The sequence below is a fragment of the Natrix helvetica genome (genome assembly GCF_964273705.1).
Source record: "Natrix helvetica genome assembly, chromosome: 2".
In the NCBI taxonomy this organism is placed as follows: domain Eukaryota; kingdom Metazoa; phylum Chordata; class Lepidosauria; order Squamata; family Natricidae; genus Natrix; species Natrix helvetica.
In genome coordinates, this window is record NC_138552.1 from 40,977,098 (window position 1) to 40,992,394 (window position 15,297).

At 34.8% G+C, this 15,297-nt stretch overlaps 1 protein-coding gene across 1 annotated transcript in view; it reads left to right on the forward strand.

Annotated features, from left to right (window-relative positions):
• Positions 1-15,297, forward strand: part of RASA1 (RAS p21 protein activator 1) — a 45,797-nt gene that overhangs the window by 8,099 nt on the left and 22,401 nt on the right. Inside the window, exons 3-9 of the mRNA XM_081943816.1 lie at positions 356-491; positions 3,467-3,537; positions 4,328-4,445; positions 6,443-6,474; positions 8,113-8,165; positions 8,773-8,923; positions 14,651-14,729. Of these exons, the coding sequence (XP_081799942.1) occupies positions 356-491; positions 3,467-3,537; positions 4,328-4,445; positions 6,443-6,474; positions 8,113-8,165; positions 8,773-8,923; positions 14,651-14,729 (640 nt within the window). The remainder of the gene's footprint in view (positions 1-355; positions 492-3,466; positions 3,538-4,327; positions 4,446-6,442; positions 6,475-8,112; positions 8,166-8,772; positions 8,924-14,650; positions 14,730-15,297) is intronic.

The window sequence follows — 15,297 nt, forward strand, 5'->3', positions numbered from 1 at the left end:
TGCTTGTAAGGTGTGATATCACATGATCACACCAACTTATGACAGCAATTCCATACATCCCAGTTGCCGTAGTTAGATGAATGCCATGTGGTCACAGTGTCCTGAGGTCGCGTGATCACATTTTGCAAATAACTGCCTGCTTCCCTGATTTTTTTTGTTGGAAATTGGTAGTACTGCAGGGATGCAGAGAGGAACACAACTACGAGCATCTACTGTTCAGCGCCACCATAACTTCAAACAGTTGCTGAAATTATATACCTTAAGTGAGGACTGCCTCTAGTTTTGTTATATGTGCAGTCTTTTCTTTTAATAGAAAAGGACATTATAATAATATTGATTATTATTTTCTCTGTAGGATTATTGCAATGTGTGGCGATTATTACATTGGTGGCCGACGATTTTCTTCACTTTCTGATCTAATAGGGTATTACAGCCATGTGTCTTGTTTGCTTAAAGGGGAAAAATTATTGTTTCCTGTAGCACCTCCAGAGGTATGTATTTTTTATATATGAATGTGAATTTTTATATATTTGAAATTAACTGAAGTGAACCAGTTTGGTATTGTGATTAAATACCAGGTGAGAAACCTGGAGATAGTGAGTTCTATTTTGGCACAAGGGCAGTTGGATAACCTTATAGGCAGCCACTCTTTTAGCATTAGGAAGCAGGAATGTTAAACCATTTCCAAACATCTTGTCAAGAAAGCTACAGTTGCCATGAGTCAATACTGATTCATGGGACGAAAAGAATACATTGAATTAAGAAACTGAAAATCACTGTTTCAAGATTCACAGCGTTGTTGCACTTTGGAGGATCTAAATGCCATACCTATATAAGCCCATATAATATCTTTAAAAGGTTAACTAGATTGACAAAGAATAATTACAAGTTTTGAAGTTCTCCAGAACTTTACATCAAAGTCAGTCCCAGAATAGAAGTTGTGATATAGACTGAATACAGAACAATACAGTTTTCAGGAGAAAAGAGACAATATGACATGATACAAACACCACCTACAATCAGCCAACTAGGAGCAAAAAAATATATTTTTGGACTTCTGTGGTTCTTTATTCCTTCTTTTTATAAATAATGTCTGAAGTTCTGGAGATTCCAAAAGCTTGTATAGTATTTTGTGTCAACTTGGTCAGGTATAATAAAGATGCCCCAAAGGTGCTTTTTCAAGACGCAACTAGACGTTCTGGTTTTCTTTGAAGACATTTCTCTTTTCATCCCAGAAGCTTCCAGAGCTGAAAAACCACCTTGGATGAGAAGTGAAACATCTTCAAAAAAAAAAAAAAAGTCCAGTTGCCTCTTGAAAAAGCACCTTTGGGACAACCATGACCTGGATGACTGAGCATCTCCATAGATATATAGTAAAGATATAGATAGAAATGAACAAAAATAACAAAAATAATAATAATATGACAATAATTAAATTTAATACAATCTATTTTTATAAATCACAATTTGAATATAAATCTAAGATTTTTCAGATAACTTATTTACCGTATTTATTGGCTTATAACACGCACAGGCGTATAACACACACCTTCATTTTAAGAGGGAAATTTCAGGAAAAAAATTTAAATTTCAAATAAAGAACTTTGAAGCAAAATAAGGGTAGCTCAGAACTTTTTTTTATTAATATTATTACCACTTATAAGGTAAATAATGTAAAAGGACAGTAAAAGCAACTGTTTTAACAAAGAAACTTGGATATTCTGTTTTTACAAAAGTTTACTCAGAAATCGCTATCTGGGAAACCAAGAAACTCTTCATCTTCACTGCTATCTTCAAAATCGCAATGAACACTGCTGCTTTCACTGCTACTATCTTCCACCCTCCCTTCCTCCTTCCCTTCCTTCCTGCCTCCCTTCCAGTTCCCTCCTTCCTCTTTCCTGCCTGCCTGCCTTCTTTCCCTCCTGCTTATCTATGCTTTCTTCCTTCCTTGCACCTCCCTCCCTTCTGCCTGCCTGCCTTCTTTCCTCTTTCCCTATCCTCCTATCCTTCCTTTCTCCCTCCCTCCTTCCCTGCCTCCCTTCCAGTTCCATCCTTCCCTCCTTCCTTCTGCCTCCTTCTTGCCTGCTTGCCTTCTTTCCTCTTTCCCTCCAGCGTGTCTGCTTTTCTTTCCTTCCTTCCACCTCCCTTCTGCCCTCCTGCTTTCTTTCCTCTTTTCCTCTTGCTTGTCTATCCTTACTCCCTCCTCCCCTCCTTCCCTTCCTTCCTGCCTCCCTTCCAGTTCCATCCTTCCCTTCCTTCTGCCTTCCTGCCTTCTTTCTTCTCTCTCCTGCTTGTCTGCTTTTCCTGTGTGTGCGCGCGCGCGAAAAAGAGGTGGGAGAGAAATTTGAAAGGTCGTCTGCTTTCGGAACTCAGAAATACCCCCCTCCCTTTTTCCTCCAGCGAGCACGGAGCTTGACGGAGGCGAAGTGTGAGTGCGCGCGCGAAAAGGAGGTGATGGGAGAGAAATTTGAAAGGTCTTCTGCTTTCGGAACTCGGAAATACCCCCCCCTCCCCTTTTCCTCCAGCGAGCACGGAGCTTGATGGAGGCGAAGTGCGAGCGCGCGTGCGAAAAAGAGGTGGTGGGAGAGAAATTTGAAAGGTCTTCTGCTTTTGGAACTCGGAAATATCCCCTCCCCTCCCCTTTTCCTCCAGCGAGCACGGAGCTTGACGGAGGCGAAGTGTGAGCGCGCGCGCGAAAAAGAGGTGGTGGGAGAGAAATTTGAAAGGTCTTCTGCTTTCAAAACTCGGAAATACCCCCCCACACACTCCCCTTTTCCTCCAGCGAGCACGGAGCTTGAAGGAGGCGAAGTGTGAGCACGCGCGTGAAAAAGAGGTGGTGGGAGAGAAATTTGAAAGGTCTTCTGCTTGCCGTGGGCGGGCCACATTTACATAGAGCAGGGAGGGCTGTTAAAGGGCCGTATTAAACCGCCCCCCGGGCCGCAAATGGCCCGCGGACCGGACTTTGGACATGCCTGGTATATACGGTACTTGTTAATACTGTAAAAACATGGCTTCTTAACATTATATCGGCGTATGACACGCATACATCATTTGCCCCCTATTTTTCGGGGGGAAAAGTGTGTGTTATACGCCGATAAATACGGTAAATTCTACAAAAAAATCAGCAAATATCGAACACAAATGCCAGTATTTTATATTTGTTTATGGCAATCTTAATTAAAACCTGATTGTTTCCCAATCACAAACAAAAACCACCTTAATTATTTTATTATTAAATTATGTTTATTTCTGATGCGACATCAAAACCTAGATTAAAATCTTGATCTTTTTATTGGTTTTGAAATTGGTTCTGGCCAATTGGAACTTTGTGACTGAAGGAATGTGGCGGGGGGTGGGAAGATGACTGTAAATTGTGGGTCTGAGTATGTTGGAGATTTTGTCTAGATTCAGTATACCAATTCTGAGGTTTTTCTTCAAAACAGAATATCTTTCCTTTTTTTTACAGCCAGTAGAGGACCGCAGGAGAGTCCGAGCCATTCTGCCATATACTAAAGTGCCAGAAACAGATGAAATAAGGTCTAATTTGAATGATAAATAATCTATGTACATTTGGGTTTAATATTTGTTAGATTTTTTTGTAAGAATTAAAATGCAACTACACTCTATTAATTTAAAATAATGGAAAATTGTACTAATTATTTTGTTTCAATGTAAAGTCTATTTTATCATTAAATTAATAGTGATGTCAGTCAAATTTATGGAAATGATGCATATAGTTAATGTAGTATAAGTTTAGATTTAAGGAATGCACAGAAATACTCCAGGTTTCTATTTAAAGTGACTTTATTAAAACAGCATCCAATTCTATATGTAGGTACGCAAGTGTTAGTCACACCAAATTCAAGCAGCTATACTTCTTAGTAAATAATTGTGGATCACATGGTACCAATTGTAACAATTTTGAAAGTAGGATGTGGTTACACACACAAACACACACACATATATATGATTTCTGGAGAGCTCAATAATATTCTGTTCTTCTCCACACTTACTTTTCTTTGAAGCAATAGCATTTAGCAATAGCATTTAGGCTTATATACCACTCTAATGTGTTTCTCCACCAATATTTCAGAATATGACTCCTTCAAATAAATTTAATACGATATAAAACACATTTAAAATAAAATTATGAGATCATCAAGGTTTCCTACATAATAACTAGTGGTGGCCTATGGTTCGGGGAGTGGGGGGGAATTATAAGAAATTCATTTAATTTGCAAAGACAGATCAAGTTGATAAAAGTGTAACTTTGTTCGCTTGAGTGTTGATTTAAATAATTAATACATTTTACCTTAACTATCTGTAGTTTCCTTAAAGGAGACATGTTCATTGTCCACAATGAATTAGAAGATGGATGGATGTGGGTTACAAACTTACGTACAGATGAACAAGGCCTTATTGTAGAAGACTTAGTGGAGGAAGTGGTAAGTAATATTATTCAACTCTTGTTGTTTTCTTTTTCTCTTTTTAATTTTATTTCTTAAAGATATTATTGATTGTTGATTCTTTAGTGTTCCTTTTCGGTTATGACAAAGATGTCATCTACAAGCCAGAGCTATACTTTTAGTTGCATGTATGGGAAAGCTATTGTTTCTATACATTGCATTACAGTCTCTGCTATGAGTCCTGAGAGTGGTGATCCCATTAATATTTCTGGGAACTTGGCAGTCAGACATATCAGCCATCAATTGGCATATAGAGATAAAACCACATTTGCACAGCATTCAAAAATGGCAATAAAAAAGATAAAAAGGAAACAATAAGATCGGAACATCTCTTGCCAGAAATCAATACCCAGATAAGCAGGGATTACACTAGGAACAGCATTAAACAAACAATCCAGCAGTGAACTAATCAAGTAGTAAACAACAGCCTAATTAAGGAAGTACCAAGGAGAAAACAACCCCTCACATACACACAATGATAGGGCAAGCTACTGTACATAAACAGAGAGCAAACTCCAAGCCTTTTAGAATGAAGATATTACTAGCCAGGTAATGAAACGTCTGCATGAAAACATCCAAGTTCAGCATGAAGGAATCCCCAGTTTTATCCTGAGCCACCTATATTCCCTTCTATTAGTATTACAGTTATATTAATTAATTTTTACCCTTCCTTCCTTTGGATGGGAAATAGAAATAAGATTAGGCACAGGGACTTTGTTTATTTATTTATATGACTATCCAAATTTGCAGAAATGATACTTCAAGTGGTATATAATAAAAACAAATCACAGTATCCTAACAACAACAAAAACAGTTGAGGTTATATCAACTTGTATTTCATCTTTTAAGACTAGGTCTCCTGACACTTAATGCCTTAGAAAATAGCAAGATTAGTAGGATACCTACATCTAGGAAGGTAGTTCAACAGGGCAGGTGCTGCAGTCTAAAAGACATGTCTCCTAAATCTTGATACGTTATTTCAAGAAAGGGTGTGCACGTACTTTAGACTGGCAGAGACTACTGAAGATGGGTGGTCCTGCAAGGAGCACAATTCTGTGTTATGATGGACATTGTAGGTGATAGCCAACACTTTGAATTATACCTTGGAGCCAATGCACTTGTAAAATTGAAGTTTTACCTGCATGTACCAATATGACCACCTGTGCTGCTGTATACCTCGGTGCAATTCAAAATTCTGATTGGCCCTTTCCAGTCTGCGCAGATCACCACAGCACATTGCCGCCCCGCCGCCTGGAATGGGCCAAAAACAGGGCGTGCAGAGGCTGAAAAGGTGACATGCAGAGGCCAAAAACACGGTGTGTGGAGGAGGCGATATGCTGTGGCAATTCCTGCAGCCTGGAATGGGTCTAAAACGGAGCATGCAGAGCCCAATAACGCGACATGCGGAGGCCAAAAAAGTGACGCGCGGAGGGCAAAAACACAATACCTGGAGGCAGCAATCCCCACAGCCTGGAACAGCTGATTGGCGGTTTTCCGGAAGTCTGATCCAACCACCAATGAGCTGCTCCTGCTGAATTCAGGCTGTGATAACGAGCTGAAGCTCAACAGGCTGTTTGCTGTTTGCTGCAAGGACGCTAGCCAGATGAATACTGATGGATGCTGGTAGGCAGAGGCAGAATTTTTTTTCTTGTTTTCCTCCCCCAAAATTAATGTAAGTCTTATACTCGGGTGCATCTTATACTCTGAAAAATACGGAATTTTAAAATATTTATAAATGTTGAAGCATCATAGACTATATTCCTTTATAAACTTTATTTGCAGAAAGCTTTGTTGTCTAATGTACTATGTAATCCTGAATAAACATGGACAGACTCTCTGTTCTGATTCAGAACAACCTAATGTTTACATTTTTAAAATTATACTAATTATGTTTTTTCTAAAGAGAGCAGAATTCCTTAGCATGCTTAATGCTACAATCATTTTGTGGTCATATTTTTGTATCATATTTTTCTAAGGGAAGAGAGGAAGATCCACATGAAGGCAAAATGTAAGTGTAGAATTTTTATACATAATTATCTAAGTGTATGTTCTTCTAGTATGCTAATTCTTGCTTTTTTATATGCCAGAGGCATCATCCCATAAAAGAAGATTGTATGCCTAGATGCATACAGATAGTCCTCGACTTATACAACTGAGCCCAAACTTTCCATTGCTAAGCAAAACAGTTGTCAAGTGAGTTTTGCCCCATGTTACAACCTTGCTTGCCATAGTTGTTAAGTGAATCACTGCAGTTAGTCACATGGTTGTTAAGGGAATCTGGCTACCCCATTGACTCTGTTCATCAAAAGGTTGCAAAAGGTGAACACATGATCCTAGGCTACTGCAACCATCATAAATATGAACCACTTGCCAAACATCCATGATCATGAAGATGCTACAATGGATGTAAGTGTGAAAAACGGTCATAAGTCACTTTTTTCAGTGCTGTTGTAACTTTGAATGATCACTAAATGAACTGTTGTAAGTCAAGGACTACCTGTATTAAGCCAAATTCTTAACAGGCAGCACAAATAAAGATACTGAGGCTGAACACTGAATTAGTGCTATTTTAATGTGCATAATGAGAAACATTTTAGGACTTTAAAAATCTATATTACAATTTTGACTCATAAGTCATATCTGGATTCCTTTGTTTGATATTAGCTACAATTTTTTTTAGCATTGAGATGATTAATTAGTACAATGGAGAAGTTCTCAAACAACAGGTTTTAGTACAAAGGGAATGAAATATATTCATCTGGATAAAAGAACAGCAATAGAAATAAAGCTTGCTTTGAAATGTTTTCTGAACATACTATTTTAATTGAATTTCCAAATTTAGAGATATCTAAATCCTTGGGCAAGTTACAAATAAAAATGAAAATCAATATTTCAAGATAGAAGTAAAAAAGAACCCTGGCTGACTGGAAAGTAATGCACAGGCCACTCAGCATACATAATAAAAAGGAACCATTCCAACCATTCTATCCCAAGGTCAGGGAGAACAGCCAGGTTTTTAACAGTTTCCTAAACAACGCAAGAAAAAGAGGTGCATGAATCTCTGGGAGAACATTGTTCCAAAGGGAAGAAGCTGTAACAGGAGCCCTGCCTCCAAAATAACACTCTTCAATCAAGTGAATCCAGAGAATGCTCATTCCTTTTGATTGTACTGAACAAGCAGAAACAATTGGAGATAGGCAGTCCCTGAAATAGCCAAGGCTGTATGTCATGAGGATGAGGGGTTTTAAAGGTGATAAGCAGCACCTTGAATTTAACTCAGAAACCAACTGGCAACTAATGCAGTTTGCAAAACAGTGAGGTCCTGTGGGAATAGCATGATGCTCCCAACATCCTCCACCACATTCTGGACCAGCTCTAGATCCCAGATGGTCCTTTCATGAAATAGATCAAGTTGCTGTTTTCTATTATATTTTACTTAGAAAAAAATAGCAGTTTTAAAACTTATTTATCAGATATTGTTGACATTTAATCCAACTGATATAAAAGAATCTGAGTATTTTTAATGTTACATGTCTGGGTTTTTGTAAATACATTTTAATTGTCATTTGTAAAATGTATGTTTCCTAAAACAAACCAAAGAGCTTGCTACTAATATTTCCTAGTGTTTATTGTTGTATTCTTTAAGATGGTTCCATGGAAAGATTTCAAAACAAGAGGCTTATAGTTTGCTGATGACAGGTAATTGTGAATTTTAATAAATAGAATATCTGTTAATATGAAATGTGTGCTAGAATTATATGCCACTGTTCTATCTACAAATGTTGGAACATGGAAGTCAGAATTTAGCATCTTTCTGTAACACCTTTCAGAGCAGTTATGTCCCTTTCTGAGATCTCCAGAAACTGGAAAAGACAATAGCACAACCTCAAACTATGACACAGGTTCAAATTTATGTAGTATTTGCATTCCTCATGAACCTTTCTTCTTTGAAATTTGAATCAAAGTATTACTCAGTCCTAATACATGCATGTCTTCTGTACTAAATGTTGTGGTTGAATTAAGGATTTTTCTGCTTTAGAGGGGGTTTGGTGGGATTTTGTTCATGTGTTTCAAACTGGCAGAGAAATGAATTGTCAGTTTTCCACAATTTTATAACTAAAATCCATTGGAATAGCCAGGTAGAGTATGGAAACTGCTTAATTAACAAGAATATCCTAAGAAAAAATGGCAAGCCTTTTTGTAACTGATTAAATTTTCCTCTGCTGCATGCTAAGTTCCAGACCAATAAAATAAAACAGTTTTATTGACAAAGACCTGTAACTTTCTTCTTTTTCTTTATAATTAGTGGGTCAAGTATCAAGTTTTCTTGTGAGGCCTTCTGATAATACACCTGGAGATTACTCACTCTACTTTCGAACCAGTGAAAACATACAGCGTTTTAAAATATGTCCAACACCAAACAATCAGTTTATGATGGGGGGCAGATACTATAACAGGTATGTTGCAAACATATTTTACAATTTATGTTACAATTTCTGTTAATTGCCATTAATGGTACATGCTAAATTCTATCAGACTTTCGTGGTTTTGGCAGGTTTGACTTTTTTTGTGCAGGGAGGGAGAATATTATATGTAACAATTATTTTTGATTTGAAAGATGCAAAATTTAAAAAAATGTATATACTATATTAAATAAAAATTGTGTACATGTTTGCAAATGAGTAAGAAGATGTGTCCATTGTCAGATCTTAACAAATAAAAAAGACTTTGCCATTGGAACATAAGTGGATTCTACTATATTTCTTTTAAAAGTATCATTTGCTTCATCACTAGACATTGCACTTAATTTTCACATGAGAGAAAATTTAGGACATAAAACTCCACTTATACTGAGTATATTTCATTCTATTTTTCAAGTTCGTAAAAGTATGTTAATCTAGACTGTGTTTGAATAACTTTTAGTAGTGCTAAATTTAGTTCTCACTTCCAAAGAAGATTTGCCCTAACCTAGATTATAGAACTTGGATATGCCAAACATGAACCAGGGAATTGATGTCCATCCCAACCGAGAATTTCTCTCACTTCCAGCTTGTCTTCTGAGTGGTTAGAAATCCTGCAGCTGGTGTGACTGAGAAAGTATCAAGCTCTCCTAGCTGAGAAGGTCATTGGACTGTCATAGAACTTCAAATGGAAGATGTTATGAGGCTATACAATTGGATCATTTTGCATATCCCACATACAAGCTTCTTGAATATCTTCTTCACTAAATCTGTCTGGCATTCAGACATCCTCATTGAAAACCGAGCTAGCAGCAGAGTCAGCCCCTTTGAAGGTAAACTATCTTTTGCCCATTGTCTAGTTGTCTAGGTCTTAAGGGTGTGGCAATAGAAGCCTTCCATCTGAAAACTTTGACATGCATGAAACAGGAGTCCATGGTCCTGAATTAAGCAATAAAAATCCCATTTCCAGGATCTGATTTGTATAACTTGACAATGAGGAAAAACTAAAAAGTGTTTTCTTTTTAGAAAACATTCTCATCTGAAGCCATCTTGAATCACACTGCATATTTCAGTTTTTACAAGCTATTCTCAGTGGTTGTTACAAGTACAATAATTCAACCTTAAGTCTGTGTTTGTACTTCATTGTTTAGATGCTGAAATTGTGATCTGATTTTACACTGTGTGAGTGGAAATTTACTTACATTTATCTAAAGCATCCTGCTGGATCTCACAAACGAATTTCTACTGCAACAGCTCTCTTTGCTTTTTCTGCTCTCATCCTTAGAAAGCTACAAAGTAAAGTGGAAAAGCTCATTACATAAGTCAAGTTTTCTGAACACAACCTATTACTTTTACATCAACTTTCCCAAAAGACAATTTTGTGCCAATTAGCTGAGTTTTTTGGTGTGTGGTGTACTATGTATATAATTAATTAATTACCATGTATATATAATTAATTAAAAGTAATACCTTTAAACTGTTCATAGTAGGATTTCATTCATATAGCATTTTAAAAATTTCTTTTGTCACAATATATAGTTTCATTATTGGATAGCTTCTACATATGCACATATGTATGAGAAAGATAAAGATGATGACATATCATGACAGCTTCAAAATGAAAATGTTTTTGGAGAAAAGCAAAATAGTTGATATATCTGACAGTTATAGCTGTAAAAGATACTATTGAAGTAGTGTTTAACACTTCCAGATCCACTGGAGGTTCAGTAGGAGCAATTTAAAGGCCTCTCCTCACAATCTGAGCATGCAAAAGATCTATGCTTCATTGACAATCTGATAAATTTTTGAGTATAAAATCTAATAATAATAATAATAATAATAATAATAATAATAATAATAATAATAATAATAATAATAATAATAATAATAATAGACATATTTGATAGGAAAATGTTTTATTAAAACTATAACTGTAAAGTTGCTGACAAGAATCCAAATAGAAGGGATCTGTTTTACATTTACCATACTAGGTTTTATGTACATAGCATATTTATATTTAGAGGTTTTTTTCATGCTGATGTCATTGCATGTTTACATTATAATTGAGAATGTTAAAAGGGGGGGGGGATGCTATGTTGATGTCATCTGTATGCAGTGATTTTATTCAAATATGTTTCAGAAAGCATGATGTACAACATGTAAATGATATGATCTGCAAGATTTCCATAACTCTTCAGATTTTAACCTTGAAATGCAATTTTATTCTGCCTCTTACAATTTTTTACGGAGTATATAGTATGAGAATTTAATAGTGGCACACTTTTAAGTATGTCGTATGTAACTCTTCAATATATCTTTTTTCAGTAGCAAACCAACTGCTTTCATATTTTTGTTAAAAATATTTACAGTTAATAGGAAACAAACTCAGCTCAAAGCAGTCATAACCTAAAATGTTCAGTATTTTACTAGATTTAATTTTCTTTTCAAATGTGTATTGCTTTAATTGATAAGTTTTATGTATAGGTTACTGAATATGAGTGTACTGAATAAGTGTGTGCTATGCATTTCTATAGCAAAAGGAAGGGATATGCAAAATATTCCAAACCCAAATTGTTATGCACAGAGGACAGGTTTTTTTTTTCCCTGACAGTTCAACCAGAATTAAAATATTTATGATGTAAAGCATGGATCAAAATGAAGTTAGTGAGCCTATGAAAGTAGGAGAAGTGTAAGAAAGAATCAGGTATTCAAATCTTTAGCAGCTCCAGATTCAGAGACTGACTTCTATCTTTTTCCTTTCCTGTTAGGAAAAGGAGGGGGGGATTAGTTAAGATTTTACCAATGACGTCCACAAATATAGACCAATGACCTCCACAAATATACAGCCTCTCCCTGGCTGTAATGATACATGGGAAAGACCTTGTGAGATAGAGAGAAGAAATATTGCCTAGAAAACTATAAAATATAAAGTGTGGGCTATGTCATAAGAGAAAGCATAGCCCATTATTTTATAGTGGGTGGGACAAGAGTCTCAGAAACCTAGTTTTTTGGCATGTAAAGGAAATGCAGGAGAGTCTAGCTAGTAAAATTGACACCTTCTTTCTTTGCTTTTAGATATAACTTAGGAAAAAAATGATAAATATCAGATTTCATAAAGTGAAATGTATTAGTTTTATTTGACAAAGACTCTAAAAATATGGAAAGCGGGGGGAAGTAGTATAAAGCTTGATAATATAACACATACTTTAAGTATATGAGCCGTACACTTCTGAAAAAGTAACATAAAGTATATAGTTTACTATTGGTTTTAAGTACATATCATATTTAAATTCAAATTTTCTTTTCTGCTGATGTTATTGCATGTTTATTATAATTGAAAATAACAAAAATGAAGAAAAGTGCTCTGTTGATATAGTCTATAAACAATGATTTATTCAAGTGCATTTTAGTGCGCATGATGTACAGGCTTGTAAATGATGTGGAATGAAAGATTTTGTTTCTTTGTTTGAATATTGGCCTTCAAGTGCAATTTTACCCTGCCTCCCTATTTATAATACATTTCAAACTTTTCAGTGCAAATGTGATTAAATTTGAATATGATTTTTGTTTACCCTTTTAGAGAAAAAACTCAGGGAAATTTATAAAAATAAGAATAGATTAGTAATAGATCAACAGTTTATAAAAGCCAAACTTAAAATATTCCTCAACCTCATATTAAAATGAGACATTTCAAAGAAATATAATCAAATAATAAAATGGAATGGAGAAAGAAATTGTTTTTATGCTTGCAAACCTATACTTTTAAAGATAATAAGACTGGATATGCCAGATCGAAAAGTAGTGTGAGACCGCTTTATCTCAATGTATGGAGAGGGTGCTGCAAATGAAGACTGTCATATAACTTGGTTCCAAACCATTTTGTTTACATTAGAATTTTGTGACTTAATTTTTTTTCTTATTATTTGGGCCTCTGTTTCATATTAGAGAGTTTCAATATTATTTATAAGGTACCAAATACTGAATGTATTAAAATATATACATTCATAATATTTTCTATAAAATTTAAAATGGGTTTTACTTTTCAATGTAAGAATACATATATGTAGAAAATGTATTATGTGCTATTAAATATAGCTCTAACAGATTACAGTTGCAGAATCTTTTACATTTCAGTGAGTCACAAAGTTGACAGAATCTGATATAAGTGTACAATGTTAAATACAACTTACAGTTCTGCAAATTTGAACAAGTTTTCAGTTGTTGCTCAAAATAAGAAAAGAAGCAAATATGGTACATGGAGAAATTTGGACATCAAGTTATTTAGTGCTATTTTCTTTTTACAGCAAAGTTGTTGCTGAGTACACACGCACCCGCCCACCTCATTAAGTCTACAAAGATTTAGACATAGTTTTACAGATGAACCCATATTCTAATCTTTATAACTTCTCAAGATGTGATTGTTGTTTTATAACAATAGACTTCTCTAAGCAACTATCTAAATATTTACAAATGAAGACGATTTATTCTTTTAAGAATTTTAAAAATAAACTATAAACACTTCTACCTAGTAATTTCAACTGTGAAAAACAGATAACTAACAGATCACAAATAATCTGAACATTTAGCTGACCCTGGAGTAGTTGTCCCAGTACAATGTTACTTAGGTGGAAGTGATCTGTACTGAAGAGTTTTCTAGGGAAATGTTTTCTCTAACTTCATCACAAATGACATTATCTAAAATGAAAAGATAAAGCTTGATAAATCTGGCACATTTTGGAACAAAGTGCTTTGAAATCCCAAAGGTGATTTTTCCAAAAGGCAATGACTTTCTTGGTTTTGTCTTTGAAAAGTTTGGTTTCTCATCCAAACTTCTTGGTGCTTTTTGAAAAAGAAGCAAAGTCTTTTCAAAGAAAAAAAACAAAGTGGAAAAAAAAGCATCTTTGGGACAATCATGTCCTGGATGATTGAGAATCTCCAAAGACACTTTGAAACAATAGAACAAAATTAAAATGTTCAGCCACAACTACATAAAGTACATTTGTAGCAAAAAATTGATGAAGTATTTAAATAAAACAAGAAATGTTAGTTTTTCTTTGCAGCTAGTGGGCAGCTAATGTTACATTAAATATTGTGCAGGTGAGAAAAAGAATGGATTCAACTAAATATCAATAGCTGATATTCCACAGTCAGTGATAAAGTTGAGAAGAAGTTGGGTATTTCAAAAAGAAAACCTGATAAATACCTGCAAATTAATCATGAGGTACTTACAGTAAAGAGAAATAAAGGATTTAACAAAAAGAAAAAAAACCTGATAGTAAAATGTCGAGATATAAAAAATGCAAGAATATTTTTGAACTAAAATAATTCTTCAAGAAAAAGTAGAAAAACATACCAAAATCAAGCACAAATAGTCTTAGCTAAATACAGGACATCTTTAGAAACTATTATTTCTAGGGAGGCATTAGAAATTGCTAACTGAAAGAGTGTCCAAACTCTTTTGCAACTGCAATGTTCACTGTTTTCTTATTTTTGAATCAATAAACAACTGTACATAATAGAATGAATGAATTCACAGTTTTAGAAAGATGTCATGGTATATTTAGCTTTGCCCTTTGTTGTGTCAACTTCTTTTCATTTGGGAATTCATTAAAATATACAATTTGAGTAGAAAAGTCTATACGCTTGCCCCCATCTATATTATAGCCATTTTATTTCAATTTTATAGAATTCTAATTCTTAATTGACTTGTTTTGTTTTTAACAGTATAGCAGACATCATAGATCACTATAGAAAAGAACAGATTGTTGAAGGCTATTATCTTAAAGATCCTGTTCCAATGCAGGTGAGTCATTATATGAATGTTTAATTGTAATTAAAAGTATTAGTAATTGCAAAAATACAAGAAAACCATAAAAGAAAGATGGCTTATTATTTTTTCATCATTTGCTCTTGCAAATATGTATTGAGAGCCAGTGGTTAAAGTGCTGACCGAGAGGAGGGAAAGACTGAGTTTTAGTCCCACTTTAGGCATGAAAGTCAGCTGGGGACTTTGGCCAGTCACTCTCAGCCAATCCACCTCACAGGACTACTGTTGTAGATGAAATAGGAGGAGGGAGGAGTATTATCTGTGTTCACTTCTTGAGTTAGTTTTAAAAGTAATAAAGGCAGAATAAAAACACCAAATATAATAAATAAATATGTGGGTTGTTCTTTCAGTAGAGAGAGTTGTAATTGAAATTAATGTTAATTAATTTAATGTAATGAGAAAATTGCTTTTTGGTCCAAAAAACTTATTTTATTTTGTAGGTCACTTAAATTGTTACCTTTTATAACTCTTGTTCATTTGATCATCCTTTTAAGTTGATCTTCTTTCTTGTCATGTATTGGAATATGACTCATAATTAAATCCT